The sequence below is a fragment of the Colletotrichum navitas genome, assembly GCF_030913465.1.
Source record: "Colletotrichum navitas strain CBS 125086 chromosome Unknown LY79scaffold_27, whole genome shotgun sequence".
Taxonomy (NCBI): domain Eukaryota; kingdom Fungi; phylum Ascomycota; class Sordariomycetes; order Glomerellales; family Glomerellaceae; genus Colletotrichum; species Colletotrichum navitas.
This window is the reverse complement of record NW_026850573.1, coordinates 308471-327249: the sequence shown is the minus strand read 5'-3', so window position 1 is coordinate 327249 and position 18779 is coordinate 308471. Positions and strand designations below refer to the sequence as shown.

Here is an 18779-nt window from a genome sequence, read left to right as displayed (position 1 = left end):
GCCTTGGACGCGAAGGTCTAAGCAATAGAAGCTGGGGTGAGGGGGAAAAAGTTATTCGTTGCTATCATCGTTTGCTCGACCGAAATAATAAGATCCGCCCAGCGGCATTCACGCGGTTAGCTGCAGTTGGTTTTGTACCCCAGCACGTGACAAACAGCTGCCATCACGGTTGGACAAGTCCAACAGAACATATCTATGTGGCCTGCTTCAAGGAGCTTCATACTAGAGCAAAGTTAGTCTGGTATATTGTCCTATCCGTTGTCTGTAGGTCTCAGATTCTATGCCAATCGCGCACGTATCAGTGTCAACCAGAAGACCAACCGAGATCATGTCTCGCCGCCCGAATGATGGTTTCCCTTCCGATGATACCAAGTCCAGAAGAAGCATGTATTCCATTGTCCTCCCGATGATAACCTAGTAACCTCAAATATAGAGATGTTTCTGTCGCTAGTTTCTCTGTGTAGGAAATATGTTACCATCTTTACCCCTGTGGTGTGTCTGCTGCTTTCGAAGAACCTCTCTCGCTCTGGCCATGATGTTAAGCCTCTGAATCAATCTTTTTTCTGCAGCGGGTCTCCTTGCGGTCAATGGCAAGTGCCTCAAATGATCGAGAGCCAAGCGTAACTGAGCTTGAGTAGCATATTCCGGGCAGGGACCTGGTAGATGCTGCAAGCTGCACCTTGTACATATAGGTGCATCAGGATGCATCTGTGGCAAACCAAATGAATGATCTGACGCTGTCTTTGGCCCATCTGCGCTGACCGATGGATGTGCTGTTGGTAAGAACGACTGCTGCTGCTGAACTATACGACTACCTTCATGAGCTGTGGCCATAGGATAGTCAGGTGTTGCAGTCGTATTGCGCAAACTATCCAGCCAAGCCACGTCAGATTTCAGGGGTCGATCACCACGACTTGCTTGCCCAGGGTTAGAGTACGGGTAATTTGGAGTTCCTTGCTGCTGGGCGTAAGAGTTGGCGATGGGCTGAACAAAGATGTTGCCACCTAGGGCTTCTCCGCTGCCATGTGCTGGTACGACGCCTGCGGCTTGGCCATTTTGTTTCGGGTTAAGTCCCCATCCGTGGTGGATGCCTTCACGGGCGCCAGATTGTCCGACTTTTTTCCAAGAGGTGGCTGCTTTTGCGGTGTTGCTCTTCGTGGAGTCGCTGGTTTGGCCTTGTTGGATGGCACGACGTTGCTCTTTGGAGGCTTGCGTTGACGTGGTTTCTGTGGTGTAGAGCTGTTAACTTGCTGTTTCTTACTGGCACTGGTTGTTCTTCGAGTGGCAGAAGCAGATTTGCCTTTACCTTTGGAATTGTTCCCCAAGGTCCTATCATCCGCGTCAGTATCTGGCTCCTCTTCGTCCTCACCAACGAATTCCCCGTCATTATCAGAGCTGTCGCTGTTGTCAGCTGCGAACTCGGCAGCGACAGCGCCGCCACTGTTAGTCTTGTAGTTAATTGTCTAGAATACAGTTAGTAGGCTTGGCGAAACCACCGGACTCATGTCTACCCATTTACCTGACGGCGCCTATTACCGCGGCCAAGAACCTCCTTGTTCAGCTCTGCGATACGCTTGGCTTCAGCCTCGCGCTCTGCCAGAATCTCCTCCCAGACGTTCGGATTAACTGTAGGTTCGTTCTCTTCAGCCAAGGTATCTTCGAATCCAGCCTTGTCATTGGCCCAGACCCGTGCAAAGGAAAACTGTGATTCGGCGGACTCATCATCGCCGGTCTTCGTTTGCTCGATATCAGACCGATCGAGAAGCTTGTCGACACTTGCGTCGTCGTAGCGGACGATGTCCTTGTCGTTCTGGTCGTCACTAAAAAGTGCAGACGCTCCAAACTTTAAAATCGACTCCAGATCGTCCGGTTCGCCTTCTTCGTCCATGGCCTCAATTAGTACGTGGTCAAGAGCCATCTTCTTCCGGCCAATCTGCATAATCTTCTCTTCAGCTGAGTTCTTCGTCATCAGCTGGAAGCAAAGGACTTTGTTCTTTTGTCCAATTCGATGAGCTCGAGAAATGGCCTGAATGTCCTGGTGGGGGTTAAAGTCTGGGTCCAGGATAATAACTGTGTCCGCTGTTGCTAAGTTGATACCTACGCCCCCTGCCCTCGTTGAGAGGAGGAACGCAAAGATCTCAGAACCTGGCTCATTGAAGGCATCAATGTGCTTCTGCTTTTCCAGACTATTAATTTTGCCGTCGAGTCGTCTGTGCTGAAAGCCAAGTCCATTCAGAAAGTCTTCCATGATGTCCAATTGATCCAGGAACTGGCTGAAAATAAGAACTCGATGACCTCTTTCCTTCAGCTTAGGCAGCATGATGTTCAGAAGCATGAGCTTTCCTGATGCCGAAATGAGATTTTGGTGCATTTTGACAGGGTCCAGTAATCGCTCCTCGACTGCTTCGCTGTACATGAACGGATGGCAAAGGCACTTTCTGAGCTGCATAAGAATATTGTTCAGGCTGCCACGGTCCCTCTTATTGATCCTGTGATCTGCAAAGATGGCCCTGATTAGATCAGGACTCTTGGCGATAATCGACTTGCAAAGCTTCTCCTGCAAGATTGACATAGAGACAGGAACAATGATCTGTGCCATAGGAGGTAGAAATTTGAGAACTTGGGCTTTCGTTCTTCGAAGGAAGTATTGCTTGATTCGACTATGCAGCTCGGGCAGGTTTTGCCCGTTCAGCTCATTAAACTCCTCGTCGAGTTTCTCTGCGTTCTGAGTCGGGTCAATGAACTGCAGTAAGTTGAAAAGTTCTCGCTTATTGTTCTGCAGAGGTGTACCCGTCAAGAGAAGCCGGAACGGAAAACGCATGGAGCGTAAGGCCGTGTACAGAAGGCTCTTGTCATTCTTCAGTCGCTGGCCTTCGTCAACGACCAAGCCAGCCCACTGGACTGAGCTAAACTTGTGTTTCGTCCGATCGTCCTGAGCAGAGTCATACGACATGACTACTACATGGGCCTTGATGTTTTGAGAGCGATTCGGGAAAAGTTCAAACTCATATGCTAGGTCCTGTGCCTGCTTGCCGCCGTGGTAAGTGACAACCCGGAGATCTGGAGCCCATTGTTTGATTTCGCGCCGCCAGTTTGGACAAGTGGAGTTTGGGACAACAATAAGGAACGGCCAGCACTATATACATAAGTTAGTACACTGGATGTCGTAGAGTACCTGTAGCAAGCACATACCTTTGGTTCGCTATGGACGAGAGTTGAAATCAAGCCGATGACTTGCACCGTCTTTCCTAAGCCCATTTCATCGGCAAGAATGACGTTCTTGCTTTGATGGTAGTTCCATAAAATCCAGCTGACACCTTCAATCTGGTAGTCCATCAACTTGCCTCGACGGAGACCGGGAGGTTGACGGTCCAATTTGACGAATTCCTGATCCTTCCATTTGTTCACCCGCTCCTTCATCTTGGCATTGGGAGGGCTGTTGAAATACTTGCCAATGAGGTAGTCGTAATACGCGGCTTTGAAAGCGCTGTATAGGTCTCCGGAATCCGGTTGTGGCGGGGAATCCCAGACCGTCTCGTCGTATCCAAGACCTTGGAATTTGACGTAGATCTTGTCGACATTGCTAATTCGGCCCATTTCATCCTCTAAACCCCCCCTTACTGTGCCTTTCACCTTGGCTTGAAAGATGATATCCACAAGAAGATACTCCTGAGGTATCGCCTCGGATTTAGTTAACTTCAATGACAAATTTTCATTCGCATCCTTCTTCGCAAATGAGGTGCGCATTGTTCCTGCAGCGATGTGGAAGATCCATCCTCCAGGCATCCAGCTGCAGTGGAAATACGATTTGCCTTGCCATTTAACAAGGTACTCTTTCTCATCCTCCCTGAAGTCACTGTACGTCTTTCCAGCGTTGAGGGACTTCTTTTCGGCAGGCCGCCAGGCCACCAATGTCTGGATCTTGTCGGATATTGTGCCGCAGTCAAGGCACTTCCAGTCAACGGAGTACTCCGAGAGACGTTGTTGACGAATGTCAGATACGTCTGAGTCCATCTCAGACGAAGGCAGATGCTCATAGTGCCAGCCACGTTTGCACATAGTGCACCGGAAAAGCAGGTTGTCTGCATTGTTGACCAAGGCAGGGTCCACAGGTGTAATGGGATCTTCGCCACCATTCTCGAGACGGATCTTCTCTTCTTGCTTCGGAGTTCTTTTAGGCGAGAATGCGGCGCACGAGCGTCCGACGCCTTTGCACTGCTGACAATGATCGTGCCGGGGACTATTTTTGTCCTTCTTTTCGTAGAATCCGATGCAGTACTTGCACTGGAGAACGAAATCATCATCGCCAACCTTGGTAACGATGTGCTCTCTGGCCGATCTGTATCCGATGCAGCCTTTGTGGAACGACATGGAACATCCTTGGCATCCAATCATTGGACCCCTGTTGACAGTAGGGCCGACATTGCAGGACCCGCAGAGGTTGGAGTGAAATTGATGGAAAGGTAAGCTTCGGTCGACTGGCTTAAAAACTTCCTTGATGTTGGCGATCCTTGGCGCATTTACTGGTGCCGTGACTTCAATATAAAATGACTCTTCGTCCATCAGTGCTTCATCGAGCATATTGGACTTGTTTCTGGTCGATCTGCCAGACCGGCGACGGTCCTCGAACTCGATTGATGAGCCTCGTGATTTAGGTCTCTGGGTGACCTTGGCTTTCGCTTTGAGACGCCTAGACTTTTTGCGCCGAGACGAAGAAGACTTTGGCAAGAGGTCCGATGTGATGATCTGAAAGTCGTCGTCATCGTCATCGGATTGCTGGCGAGGGGGGTTTTGGGACAGCTCGTCCATATCGTCATCGCGAATTAAGGGTAAATTAGCGAAAGCCATGCTCGTCAACTTGAGCTGCTTCTGAGTGCGTTCTCTGAGTTGGCGAACTTGTGGTTGGGGTTCGTCCTCATGATCGTCGTCCGAGATAACTCGCGAGCTGTGACGGGTGCTTCGTCTCCGCAGTATACGTTGACGTTTAGGGCGACGATGCCCAACATCCTCATCAGAGTCCATGATGTAATTTTGGCGGATTCGACGCCGAGTTGAGATACGTTGGCGGCTAGAGTGGCGGGGAGAATTGTCCCCATCAAGCGTTATATCGATATCGGTGTCAGAGTCGGCAACCGACCCATCCCAATCCTCTTGCCAGGACCTCTTTCTCACTCCGCTGTCACCAACGCTGCTCAATCCGTTATCAGCCATGCTGTTTTTGAATCTTAAAAGAGCAAGCTGGCCGTTTTCGTATGAAGGTAAATCCTCAAACGGTATCTTAAGCTGTTAGTGGATGCTCTGAGGATATTATGAATGAGTGTTTAAGATTGGGCTTTTGTTTTTGCTTGGCCAGAAAAGGGAGGTCGGGAAAGACAGGAAAGCGTGTAAGGCAGGCGCCAGGGAAACAGCGTCTAAACCAGCCAGTAACCAGCTGCATGCAGGCAAGCTAGCTAGGCCGAAGCATCAATTCTCAGATACCCCGGAGGTGGGCAGCCGCCAAAATGAAAGATGGCTACAATTGTAAAACAGGATGCCAGCAATGACGGTAGGAGTAATAAGGCAGATGCGGGGAAAAGACAGAGAAATACCTTGCTGCAAGGAGTTGACGCAGAAGAGGGAAATTCAGATAGAAAATGCGATAGGTGGTTCCAAAGTGTCAGGGAAGGTTATTTCTTAATCGAAAGAGATCGGATAACTAGGTCGGGCAGGGAAAATAGATGAACGAGAAGGGTAGAGGGACTCGAGAGAGAGCGCCCATCAAAGGAAAGAGCAATGGGGAAGCACTTGATATTCAGGAAATAGAAAACACTTACGATATCCTGCCGACCATCTGTGAACTCCGCCTTGTACCACACTTCGCCTTTAGGGCCTGCGACCTTCTCGACGACCTCATCTACGACGTCGCTCGTGATTGAGACATACTGCGCGCGTTCTTCTGGAGACAAGTAGGGCAGAAGAATTTCGAATTCACAAGTAGGCCAATTGGATCTCTGCAGTTCGATATCTTCTGTCTCGAGGGTATCTGGCAATCTAGTCGCCAGCGCGGCTTCTAGGACCGAACATGCCTCGCCGACTTCAGCGGAGGGGATGTGCTTGTAGCTGTCGATATCCGATTCCTTCGAAATCTGCATGTCTTCATCCGCCATAGTCTCATCAGCGACAGTACTGTCAGCCGTAGTTTCGCTAGACAACCCTTTGTCTACTGTAATATCGGTGGTGTTTTCGTGAGAAACGTTGTCGCCGATATCGGTCTCGTCGGGTTCCTTGGAGGTAATGCGGTTAGACTTGTCGATTCCAAAAAGTACTTCGCTTGGAGAGCCCGTCGGCGACTGAAAAATCGCGTCACCGTCGCCGGGCGGAAGGTCTTCCATGATGCGACAGGTTGCGACGTTATCGCATTGAACAGTCAGGCGGTATGAGGGGTGGGTGAGAGTTGCTTGGCCGTGACGCAACTAAGGGGGGGGAAATGAAAGAAACGAGTAGAAAATCCGAATCCAAAGCAACTAAGCCGGCTGTCGTAGGTGGAATTTCGCAAATCACGGGTTACTCGTGGTCATGGCGGGTGGTGGTAGGTAGGTGGTTCAGGTAGACTATGAAGTCTGACGCGACTAGTTGATCGAAACCGCGTTGCTCCGAGCGCGCACATTCAGTCCCCTAGAGGAAAGAAAGTACTGAGCATGTACGTATCCACTCAAGGAAGGATCCACTGTGTCGAGAAAGAGCTGTCCACCCCGCCATTCTGCCCAATCAAAGACCAGTGGCTGCTGCAATAGAGATTTGCCGCCCAGACCCTGCTTAGGAGGAAAGTGGCAGAAAAAAAAAAGTCGGCAGGCAAGGACTTGGAAACGCCTTGAACGTTTCTCTTTGTTGTAGCCGAACAACAACATCGACAACTGGGCCCATCCCATTTACGCAATGCAATGAGTCTTCTTTCCAGATGGAGCACTTTCGGCCCATTAAAAACACCGCAAAGAGCAACTCTCCTCGCCCGAAGCCTACTGCTCTCGAGTCACGCGCGCAATACCTCGCTCTCTGCGATTCACCGCGGAATATGGCGTTCTGATAAGGGGCCTCGCAACGATCGTACGAGAAGGCCTGACTCTCGGTCGCGTCTGACAGGTTCTCGAGGCCGAAGCAGACCCGGAGATACAGCCGAATACAAGCCAGATGCTTTTAGCGGCCGATTTTCAGGCGCCATTGGCGGCCACCGAGACGGCCCCCGGGATCGCGAGCCGCGCCAGCACTTCAAGCCGAAGAAGGCCTTCCAGAAGATGCAGGAAATGGAGGAAGAAGGAGGCAGGAAATCGCGGAGCAAACGGTTCAACGACCCCGAGTTTTCCTTCGGAAAGAAGAGTCTGGTGTACCAGCTCAATCGAGGCGAGTTGAAGGATAAGGTGTCGAAGCTATTGGAGAAGAAGGAAACACCTGATGAGGATCCGCCGAGGTCATCTTTTCAGTCTGATCGTCGGAATGATCGTCCGCATGACCGCCAACCTGGCCATCTTCAGGATCGCTACCAAGACCGTCAACACGATCGTTCGACACGGAGGCCCGGGTCCACACAGTACAGGATGAGATCCATGAGGGATGCGGCGCGCAGAGAAGTTGAGGATGGAGAAGCCCCTCGGCGGCGGTATGACTCACGGAGGTCTGAAGACGAGGATTATCATGCGAAGAGGTCATCGGACTTTCCGGTTTCGGTCCAGTATACCACTGCTGCGTCGCAATTTCTCTTTGGTCGTTCCGTGGTGAAAGCGGCACTGAAGAATTCGAAACGCAAGCTCTACCGTCTCTATGTCTACCAGGGCAGCAATAAGAACACCACCAAAGACGATGACTGGATTCTGGCCTTGGCAGAGAAGAAAAACATCAAGGTCACTCGCATCTATGAAAAGGACCAGAAGCTGCTCGACAAGATGAGCAAAGGTCGGCCGCATAATGGCTTGGTCATTGAGGCGTCGCCTCTACCACAGCTGCCTTTGGCGGGGCTCGGCGCAGAGTCGAGTGAGTTGAGGGGCTACCCCGTCCATGTGGCTCGTCAGTCCAAAGAGGAAACCGAGATCAATGGCACCGAGGGCTTCATCCCTTGCCGGCCTGGATCCCCCAAACCGCTTGTGCTCCTTTTGAACGAGATCTTGGATCCCGGTAACCTGGGCGCTATTCTTCGAACCGCCCGATTCCTTGGTGTTTCGGCAGTGGCTGTCACACAGAGGACATCGTCGGCCATCACCCCTACGGTGTTGAAGGCGGCAGCGGGAGCTGCCGAGGAACTGAGACTTTTCTCGGTTGAGGACCCCGTCGCATTCCTGGACGCTTCTCAACAGGCCGGGTGGGTTTCGTATGCAGCCGTCGCACCAACAGCTGGTCTGCGCAACGACAATCGCCAATGGACCCCTGAAGGCATTGAAGAAGCCAGGCCTCTCACCAAAGAACCGACCATCCTGATCCTTGGAAACGAAGGCAGTGGTCTACCTTACGATATCAGAAAGAAGGCATCTCGTGAGATCACGATCCCACGCATGGTCATGTCGAGTTCAGTAGATAGCCTGAATGTCAGCGTGGCTACCGCGCTGCTCTGCAACTCGTTCCTGAGAGGAGTTCAGCAGCCCCTGACACTCACTGAGAAGCTACGGAAGGATGCTCGCAAGGCAGATGGCGGAGAGAGTCTGTTTTGATAAGGGGGTACGTAACAACTTGTACCATATTTGTACGACTACCTGTAAACGATCTTCTAGATTATAGAGTGTTATCCTGGTAATCTGAGTGCGCAAAGCGTAAATCATCTTCTGCGTAAACACTGCCAGCGAGAGAAACGCCAGGCACTCGAGAGATGCACAAGCTCGTGAAAGGGGGCCTGTGCCATGTTCGAGCTTCCGCAACGCATGAGATCGGCTAAAGCGACCCATCAGGCGTAGATTGGTTGCCCAGGTGGCGCTGCCCCGAAAAAAGGCTACCCGTTGACCCCTGCAAAAGTTTCCAGCCGAACCCCTGACAGCGCCCAGGTCTGTGTTTCTCCCGTGGGCTTCTCAGATGGTCGCCGGCCCAGGTCTTTTTTAGCAACTGTCAACAAGCTTCAGATCCCTAAAGTATCCCTATGTACCTACCGTATCCTCTCAGCAGATTCGTACAGCGCACAGACCACTCACCAGGTCGATTTCGGAAGGCGGTCAGTCAGCCTAGCCACCCACCCACCCATCTAACCCTAACCCTTGCCACCAAACTTGCTGCTGACGTTGACTAACCCCTGCATTTGCCACTTCTAGATCCCTGTTTCTGTCAGCCCGCTAGCCCCTATCCAGCAGCCCCTGGTCAGTGCGGTGTACGAATCTACTGAGAGGATACGGTACCTACCTAGGCAGGTACTTAGTTGGTACGTACCCAGCCAGACCGGCGGAACTGTGTGGTAGGTGGTTGGTCAGTCAGCCGTTGTTCGAAGAAGTCAGCAAGCGCGCGATCCGGAAATCCCAGGGAAACAAGCACGCATACTAGGTACCTAGCAAACGGACACAAACGCATTGTTCGTGACCGGATCCCGAGTTCAACGTGTCTCGCTGCGGGTCACAGACAACTCAGTGACAACGGTCGGATACGAGAGAAGCAGACTCGGGGCGGTGAGGTGTCGCAGCTGCCAGCCTCGAGCGCACCCAGCTCCATCACCTTGCAAGTGGGAATCTGCGGTGTCCTTCTCTCTCTTTTTCTCGGCCCTCTCTGATTCTCATTCTCTCGCCCAGCCACCGATTTCCGCGCCTCAAAACTCGACCACTCTCAACGCCTCACTAATTTCTGGCCCAGTCATTGTCGTGGAATCCTACATCAATCTGAGCAACAAGCACCTCTTCATCGTGCAGATTCGGCACACACGTCAAAAGCTGCCGTTCTACGGTCGCCGCAGTCGCAGTGAGCTCAACCGACAAGACGCGACTGAGCTCCTTGCACAAAACTTGGGCTGGCTCACCATTCAACCTGGTTGAACCACAACATCAGCACTGGGAGCAAGACGTTTGAATTTCGGAGCGAGACGAGGGATCTGCCTCAATTCCGGCACAATGCGTTCCTTTTCACTTGTCGGCCTCCCCTCTTCGCTCCTGCTTCTTATAGCAGCCCACGTCAATGCAGAGCACCCGGCAGCCATCCGCAAAATGCCACCAAATGCCGGCGAGAAGCTCCTACCCGACGACCTATCCTTTTCTGACAATGTCTTCATCACCCCGCTCTCACCCCGCGAAGAACTTGTCGCCGCTCGCATGGCCGACGACCCGCTCTTCTACAACGCATCGCTCCCTTACCGCCCGCCCTTCGCTGAACACTTTGACAGTGCCAACCATGGTTGGGGGCAGCTACGACGTGCCGCCGAGGTTCTTCATATTCTCGAAACCAGACAGTCATGCCCTACAAGTATGAACAGCTGCGAGGATATCGGCTCGCCGAATAAGTGCTGCATGAGCAATGAAGTGTGTGTGAAGGTCCAGGATGAACGAGTTGGGAACGTCGCCTGTTGTCCGAGCGGTGCTTCCTGTGGCGGAGCGGTGGGCGTATGCCCCAGCGGCACAACTAGCTGCGATGCTAAGCTCAGCGGTGGATGTTGCATCCCGGGTTACGTCTGTCAAGGTGTCGGCTGTAAGTTTACACAATGATATTTGGATGCTAGCATGATCATGAGCTGACTGTCCTAGGTGTGCCCAGCCCTCCCCCAGCGCCGAGCACTTGGCCCACTCAAACGGCCTCAAATGGAGGTGGTGGAGGTGGAAGCGGAGGCGGCGGCGGCGGCGGCGGTGGTGGTGGTGGATCAGGCAGCGGCGGTGGTGGTGGATCAGGCGGCGGTGGTGGTGGTGGATCAGGCGGCGGTGGTGGTGGTGGATCAGGCGGCACGACAGTCCGGGAGACCGTCACCACCACCACAGTCTCTACGACGACGCTCGCAGACGGCAGAACCACCACTGTTCACGTCACGATCATCATCACAGTCAACCCCGGCACCACCCCCACCACCATCGAAAACCCGACGACGATTCCTGGCCTTCCGACGACTTCGGGTGCCTCCGACGCTGTGCCCCCTTTCCGACCAACGTCGATCGACCCAGGCGAGGGTGGCGGCCCGCCCGTGACATCGGCTTACTGTCCGACTGGCTTCTACGCCTGCCTCGCCCGCGCCGGCGGAGGTTGCTGTCAGACTGGCCGCGACTGCGCCACTACCTCGTGCCCGCCTACTCCCTCGGTTACCATCATCAGCAATGGCGTTACTGTTGTCCTACCAGCCACCGACGTTCCGGAGCCGCATGCGACGGAGACCTGCGCCGGCGGCTGGTTTCTGTGTGGCGAGGAGGGCGGCCCCGTCCCCGGCTGTTGTCCGAGCGGGTACGAATGCGGTATCGCGAGCTGCACTAGCATTTCATCCAGTCAGACGGGCGAGATCCAGAAGCATTTTCCAAACGCAGGATCTAAGGCCGCGGCCTCTCTGGCCCTATTGATCGTTTCATTCATGTTTGCGTTGCGTTGAATTTCATCATTATGCATTGGGCGGCGTTCATGGCTAGACTTCGGAAGCATTAGGGAAATAGACTGAGGAACAGAACCAGGACATATGAAAGAAGGTGTTGGACACAAGGCCTGCGTGTTCAGTTGGTTCTGATAGATGCATGATCTTGAGCATGGAGAAGCAGACGTCCTAGGAGCAAGGCCTGGAACACGCTTAACCCGACGGCCAGCTAAAGGCTGGTTGATGTCTAGAATCCATCAGCTTGAAAAGATGACGAGATTCAAACGATTAACCAGTGTTTATTCTATGTAATGCTTATGTCACAAACTACACACTTGCTTTTGTTACAACTGCAAAATGATGATTCGCATCTCCCTCCCTTGACATCCAGCTCAGATCAGGCATGCCCTTGTCCCGCAGATTCCCCTACCCAATGCAGTCCCAGGCGAGAAAACCCTGTAAAAAAACAAACTCCTTGCGCCCGGGCGTGCCTCGAACAGCTTCTGCATGCCCATCACCGATGCGATTGTCGATTAGGATTAAAGCTCCGAGCCGTGAAATGGAGGTTCTCCTGTGGCATGCAGATGAAAGGATGCCAAAGATGCGTCGCATTGGAGACGAATCAGGAGAGTAAAAAAGAAATAGAATAAAAAAATGAAAAATAAAAAAAAACAGGGGCAGGAGGGGGGCGTCTAGATGAAGTAGGCGGCCACGAGACCGGCAACAGCCAGATACCCGGCGGTATTCTCCACAGCGCCGCCGGTAGACACGGTGACGGGGCGAACAGAGCTGGAGGGCGGGATGGGGGTGCGGGTTGCGGACAGGCTGCCGGAGCTACCGCCGCCGCGGTTGGTAGACAGGGCAGTGCCGTTGCCGGAGGAGCTGGGCACGCCGCCGGTTCCCGTCGGCTGCGGCGCAGATGACAGGAGCCTCACGGAGCTTGGGATCGCGATTGTCCTACGGGTCGTGCCATTGGTCACGACCGGACGGGAAGGCCCGACGGAGAACGTGATAGTCGGCCCCGCGCCGGTGCCGGAGGCGGTCGCGTAGGGGGTGCAGACGCTGGAGGGCAGCCGGAAGGGCTGACTGGCGTAGACGATGCAGTTCTTCTCGCAGGCGGCGTCGCCGGCCTGGGGCTGGGACTGCCAGCATAGGGCGGGCTGGACGCCAAGAGGGAACTGGCCGGCGAGGTTGTTGGTACAGCGGCCGGGCTGGCCGAAACCGTTGGCGTCGCAGCGGATGATGATGTCCGTGCCGAGGGAGTCGCCGGCGCAGAAGGCCGAGTTGGGGCGTGAGCAGACGTACTGGCCCGTCGTTGAGTTGCTGGGGGTGGGAAGGCGCGGTGTTAGTGAGGGTTCGTTCAACAGCGGGGGGAGGAGGGGAGCTGCGCACTAAACGACTTGGGCCGAGGACAACGCAGAGGCGGCGAGGACGAGGGTTGCCGAGGTCTTCATCTTTGTCGGCTTGGTGGTGAAGCGTTGTGGTGCAGGCAACGACACAGGTGATAGGGCTGGCGATGGTGACGCCAGGGGACGGGTGTTATATGTGTGAGCTTAAACAAGTGGTGATACTCGTGCTGTATATGGGATGCAAGCAGTGATAAGGGGCGAGAGAATAAGATGCTGAGAAGTACTATGGGGAAAGCAACATCATCCATATATAGGTTGTGGGTGATGCGCAGGCCGTTGCGGCGAAGGTTGCGTCGAAGCCATCTCCAGGCACGAAGAGGAAAGGTTGAGACCAGAGAGGCTGGGGACAGGTTTGGAATCTACCGGAAGCAAGCAGCCGAGCATTTTAGTCTAGCAGTCGGTTCTACACTACGATATGCTGGACTCGGAAAGCGACGAGAAGCCCGGCGCATTGAGACAACGTCAACCGTAATGGCGAAGCCGGGCTGGGCTGAAGCTGGTGGCGGCGCTCGTTAGCGGGTCTGCCGATGAACGAATTGGGTGTACCCCGACGCCCTGAGAAACGTTCCTGGTCGGGAGACGGAGTAGGTAGATTGCCTCTATTCCGAAGCCGGTTTACGTATCACGGTTCAACTGGGTTGCACCTCGCTTATGGCGCCCCGAGATGAGAGGTCTGTCCGATGGCGGGCAGTGCGGCCCTTTCTTGGGGTTGTTTTAGCTGCGCGATACAGGTACGCGCAATTAGAAATGGTCGCGCGTGCCACGCGGATGTGTGGATGAGCAGACGAACTGGTGGTGGTTGTCATAACGAAAGGAGCCTAGGGGAGTTACAGCAGAGGGGTGAAAGAATGCGGGATGGCAGGCTGGGAAACCCATCGCATCGTTACGCTGTCATCAGCGTATCGGTAGAGACATTGACGGACATCGTATCGCTGACATTACGAGAGGGGGGCCTTCCAACCCCCAACCGAGATGCATTCCTCGTGGGAGCATATGGCGATCCGGTCCGTTGTGCAGAGCAAATTCAGTCTGCTGAAGCCACCCTACCCTCTCCTGGCCTTTCGCTCAAGGTTTGCTCGAATCGGAGGCATCTCTGCAGTCCTGGTGACTGGCACTCGCGACTCACTTCCCTCCAGCACTTCCCTTTCTGTTTCTTTTTCCTCTTCCTCCCCACAGGTGACTGGCACGAGACGGCGCAGGTGAAGACGAAAAATGAAAATAAATAATAAAGTGAGACAGTTGACAGACAACGCGAACCCGAAAGTGGCCGGGGGTTGAAGAGCGTGTGCCCGCGCCTGCCGGTACTGCCGAGAACGGCAAGTGGCGGCGCGAACGGGAAAGACAAACAAACCCAGGAAGAGAGACGTAGGAAGACAACGTGCGTCCGTCAAGCCACCATTCGTCGTCGCAAGCTCTGGCCTCCGTCACGATTGCCCATTTGCCGCGTGGCATTCGGCTGCCGTTTAAGTCCGCATGCCTCCAAGCCCGGTCGCCAGAGGGAAAATGGAGGACGTCCAGAGAACCAGCATGCGTGGTGTATCACACGACTGGGCGGAAGAGTCTCGGGCGCGTTGGTCTCCCGTTGCCGAGCCTCTGACATGTATGAACCCGTTCGCCGAATCAGAAAAGTCCGCCAGGCTTCCCTTGGGCAAACGTCGAAATACTGACGCGCAATGTTATGCTGGCACCGCCCTGTCGGCGACAATGGGGCGTCCTCCTCTCGTGTCTCTTCGCCTTGCCTGGTGTCTCTAAGCACCTAGAGTTGATAGAAACCGGTCCTGGTCGTTCAAAAGGGGCCACCGCATCTGGCAAAGTTCGGATGTGGCAAGAGAGAACATGAGAGGGAAAAGGCGGAATAAAGATTGTTTGCTTAGGTAGTTGGGACAGTTGTCGTCCGCCGGAACGTTACCAGCCCTGGATCCCCCCTGCAACCAAAATAGAAAACACTTAAAGCCCCTGTCGCGCATTCCCAGCAGAGGCCGCGTGCGCCCCCTCCCCCTCCCCCCGCCGCTCCCGAGCTCTGCCCCCCCTGGCGAGATGGTCCCGCCGCCTTTGGGGTCCAGGTAAAACCCACAACTTGTGACGCGATCCCGCGCTTGCCGGGCATTCCACCCACTGGCCGGCTGTCTTGTAGCCGGAGAACACGCCAAATCAGGCGAGGGACATCGCGAACCGACTTTGTTCCTCAGCTGATATGAAAGGGCTATGTACGATGTAGTTTGCAACACACGCTGTCTCGAGTGACGTCATTGCTTCTCGCCGCTGTTCCTCCACATGCGTAGTAGTCGTCAAAACGCACATCACCCTTGGTATCACGCTTGACTCTCGCCAACGACGTCGAGGTTTGAACAAGCAGTAACCCGAAGTGGCCTTTCAACACTCTGGGCGCGACTTGGCACGGCGAGTATCGTGATTCAAGTATGCATTTAGTACCTGTGAAACTCTGCGATTTACACCGACACCAATGGCACAACAACAACACCAATCACCCAAGTTTTCCGCTCGCAACTCCAACCGCCGACAACGCCTATACCGTCAAGAACCAACCCACCCCCCCCCCCCCCCCACCCGTCTGCTTGCATGAGACACTGGTGCCAATATCGCTGCGCCATTCGAGACCCCGTTTCCATGGTATCTCCACGTCCTCTTGTTTACAGCTCCTCGTAGACCTCCGTCTGGTTGACCATGGCGCTGAGGGGGCCGCGCTTGACCATGATGCTCATGATCTCGTACAACGCGTCGGCGGCAGCCATGGTGGTGTGCTCAGCGTTGGTGTCGTAGGCGGGCTGTTGGTTCGCACCAGTTAGCTGCCTGCCGATCACTAAACAGCAATGGACAATAACACTTACAGCAACCTCGACAATGTCGGCAGCAATCAGGTTCAAGCTCTCCAAACCGCGCAGGATGGTGCGGAGCTCACGCGTCGACCACCCGCCGGTCTCGGGGGTTCCGGTAGCCGGGGCGACTATCAGCAATCGTTAGCCATACACAGCCCCTCTATCAGCTTTCAGCAACGTCGTCCTACACGCGGGGTCAAGGGTGTCGATGTCCAGGGACAGGTAGACCGGGTTCTTGGTACCGACGCGCTCGATGATGCGCTTGATGATGCCATCGGTGCCGATTGTGTCAATCTCGCGGGCCTCGACAATCTCGAAGCCGCAGTAGCCGTCGTTCTCGTAGTCGCTGGGCCCGCTGAGGGTGGTACGGATGCCGGCGTGGATGTTGGAGTCATTGCGCAGCAGGCCCTCCTGCGAGGCGTGGTAGAAGTACGTGCCGTGGTTGATGCTGGCGACCTCGGATGGAGAGCCGCCAAAGACCTTGGGACGCCCTGTCTGTAGTCAGTGCCGGAACGGCGCGCGGGTGACCGTCGATGACTTACATGTGTCGAGATGGCTGTCAAAGTGGATGACCGAGACGGGGCCGTACGCGCGGTTGATGGAGCGCAGCAGCGGTAGGGTGATGGTGTGGTCACCGCCCAAAGTAATCACACGAGGCAGTGTCCGCTCGTTCTTCGCAGGCCCCTTCTTGGCCGCATCGGTCGCCGGCTGGCGGGACAGGATGTTGAAGTGGCCCTCCTCGATCTGGTGCAGGGCCCATGTGTTGTCATATCTGGTGGCTCATCAGCACAGGCGGACAGGAGTTGCGGGACATTCGGCCCTTACGATGTAACCGGGATATCTCCACAGTCCAGGACAGTAGCCCAGCTGTTGAAGGGGTTCGTGTCCAAGGGCACGTTGTAACCTCCGCTGCGAGCTTGTAAGTGTCTCTTCTACATGAAATGAGCCTTTCTGAATGCAAGCGTACTAGAGGTTCAAGCGCCGGGAGCCCTGACGGATTCCCGAAGGGCCAAAGCGAGCACCGGGACGGTACGAAGTGCCCGTGTCAAAGGGTGCACCTGGGTCTTGTCAGTAGTGCCCATAGTCTGGTGTCGTCGCCTTTCCTACCGATAAAGGCAATATCGTATCTGACATCCTTTGCGCCCAGGCACGGCTGGTAAGGCAGGCGGCCAAAGGTCGAGATGCCGGAGAACACGGAGTCGGCCTGGCTACGGGTTAGAGACAGGCACTGGGCTAATCAATTGGAAGACATGCCTGAGTGCCGCCGTCACCAGGAAGATTGTTATACCAGAGAGACTGGTGAGGCCCAGCCATTGACTTCTGGGCATCGCCATGGTCACCGTGACCATGGACGGTTGCTGCAAGGCAAAGGGCGAGGATGCTTCGAGAGAACATTGTGCTGAGGCTTGGTGGTGAAGTGAATTCAAGATGAAGCCGACAATCAGTAGGACCCAGCAAAACCGTGGAAGGGAAACGCCATGCTTTTATGAATTCCGGCCTGCTACATGGTGCAAAGTTCCCCCAGAAGCAGATTGGCTGTTTGGTTCGACAGCTCTCCACGCATGATGATCGGTTACAGCATCAGGTATGGTCCGAGACCGGCCCAGAAGCTTATCCACGTTCGTTTTCAACACACCGACGGGAACCCCCTGGGTCCAGGCTGATCAATGGGTACCATTAGATGCAGTATCGAACATACCCTTAACGTGTTGGTGTTAGGTAAAGACCAGGGCCGTGGCAGTTGTTGGCAGTGCGGGGCAGAGATAAAGCTCCCTCTCCTTCTCCAGTGCCATGAGCAGGATCGGCGCAGATATTAGGCTCAAGATTCGATTGGTCTAGTCAGCTCTGCACTCCAGATGAAATCCCCCAACATCAAACGTTCGGCACATGTCGAGACAGGGTCCTGCCAACCACCTGAATCGACGGCGGGGTAACATTCACGTGAGGAAGGCAAACCAAGAGTCTTTGAACGGTCTCGGCGCGGCGCCGTCACGAGCAATACCTAATATAGGGGTGGGTTAAGGATTCGTCAGTGCTACACACCGTTTTACGATGCAAACCCTGAGCTAGATAAGCCAAAATGGGTTTCCGAGATGCATCTTTTGCAGGGCCGTCGGCTGGGTAGGGGTTGAGGAACTCCGGGGCTGTTACAGCACAATCTTGGTCCCGGCGGGGAAGCGCCCGTCGAACTGGTACAAGGCATCATTGCCATGGGCAATGGGAAGACCTTGGATTGGTTCATGAATCATTCAAATCGCAATCGTCCGTCTCTCCCCAGAGTCTTCTTCCATGAAGATGTGTTTACAGGCTCCTTGGATAGGAGTTTCCATGGATGACGTGGGGCAACTCCCACGCGGGGCAGATAAGATAAAAGCTACGACACGCTAGCATATGCAAGCTGTGCTAGACGCTTACCCGAATAGGCAAACAAGCAGTAACGACTACTTTGCTGCGCTTGCAGTCCGTCATGCGCGTTCTGCAGGGTGATTGCCTACGTAGTACGGAGTAGAGCGAGCACGATAAAGATGATGATGCTGTGAGTCCGGGGTCCGGAGGATAGATAAGATGTTTGTTTCCTCGGGGCTCGGCTTCGTGCCATAGTCACCGCTTTTGGCCAGACGGGTAAAGATCCATCTCCCTACACAACTGGCGTCGGTTACTGGCCAGCATCTCAGTGGCGACGCGTATAATTCATGTTCTCGCGTTTCCCCGCCCGGTTATATAACTTTGAACTTGGGTTACTCACTCGTTTCATACCGCTACACATCAGCACACATCGGTCAGCGGAACGGCATGACAACTGATCCGATTCCATTGGCCAAACACTTCGAGGTCGCCGATGCCACCAGCGACGGACCGAGTGGGCCAAGCACATAGTGGCTTACACGCCGGGGCCCGGAAGTGCCCCGCTACCATGATATCGGCAGCCCGGCGGACGCTTCCGGCAGATAGTTGCCATCCCGGCCGACTGAGCCACAGGAACGTTGGAGACTTCACGTTGCAAAGGCGGGAGGACGCATGACTTGAGACTTGAGGCGTCGGAAGAGGGCTGTTTTC

General features: G+C 54.4%; 6 protein-coding genes across 6 annotated transcripts; 3 read left to right on the top strand and 3 right to left on the bottom strand.

The window, feature by feature from the left end:
• Positions 1-1004: 1004 nt before the first annotated feature.
• On the bottom strand, positions 1005-6371 carry LY79DRAFT_669521 (SNF2 family domain-containing protein; the record flags this gene model as incomplete). The annotated part of the gene is made up of 4 exons (XM_060563655.1): positions 1005-1463; positions 1520-3136; positions 3193-5277; positions 5814-6371. The coding sequence occupies 4 exons, from the start codon at positions 6369-6371 to the stop codon at positions 1005-1007; spliced, it is 4719 nt and encodes a 1572-aa protein (XP_060414524.1).
• A 456-nt stretch (positions 6372-6827) lies between these two features.
• On the top strand, positions 6828-8801 carry LY79DRAFT_553091 (SpoU rRNA methylase). Its single transcript, XM_060557751.1, has one exon. It carries the CDS (start codon positions 6921-6923, stop codon positions 8673-8675), a length of 1755 nt encoding a protein of 584 aa, XP_060414523.1. The 5' UTR covers positions 6828-6920; the 3' UTR covers positions 8676-8801.
• Positions 8802-9879: 1078 nt separating this feature from the next.
• Positions 9880-11642, top strand: LY79DRAFT_190641 (uncharacterized protein). Its single transcript, XM_060551386.1, has 2 exons — positions 9880-10617; positions 10674-11642. The coding sequence occupies exons 1-2, from the start codon at positions 10047-10049 to the stop codon at positions 11495-11497; spliced, it is 1395 nt and encodes a 464-aa protein (XP_060414522.1). The 5' UTR covers positions 9880-10046; the 3' UTR covers positions 11498-11642.
• A 526-nt stretch (positions 11643-12168) lies between these two features.
• On the bottom strand, positions 12169-12930 carry LY79DRAFT_590040 (uncharacterized protein; the record flags this gene model as incomplete). The annotated part of the gene is made up of 2 exons (XM_060561095.1): positions 12169-12799; positions 12869-12930. 2 exons carry the CDS (start codon positions 12928-12930, stop codon positions 12169-12171), a joined length of 693 nt encoding a protein of 230 aa, XP_060414521.1.
• Positions 12931-13247: 317 nt separating this feature from the next.
• LY79DRAFT_190633 (uncharacterized protein) lies at positions 13248-14234 on the top strand. The gene has a single exon (XM_060551385.1). The coding sequence runs from the start codon at positions 13566-13568 to the stop codon at positions 14109-14111; it is 546 nt and encodes a 181-aa protein (XP_060414520.1). The 5' UTR covers positions 13248-13565; the 3' UTR covers positions 14112-14234.
• Positions 14235-15436: 1202 nt separating this feature from the next.
• On the bottom strand, positions 15437-17117 carry LY79DRAFT_649560 (agmatinase 1; the record flags this gene model as incomplete). The annotated part of the gene is made up of 8 exons (XM_060562523.1): positions 15437-15671; positions 15735-15850; positions 15911-16213; positions 16265-16494; positions 16548-16631; positions 16690-16780; positions 16830-16926; positions 16977-17117. 8 exons carry the CDS (start codon positions 17115-17117, stop codon positions 15537-15539), a joined length of 1197 nt encoding a protein of 398 aa, XP_060414519.1. The 3' UTR covers positions 15437-15536.
• Between the last annotated feature and the right edge of the window lie 1662 nt (positions 17118-18779).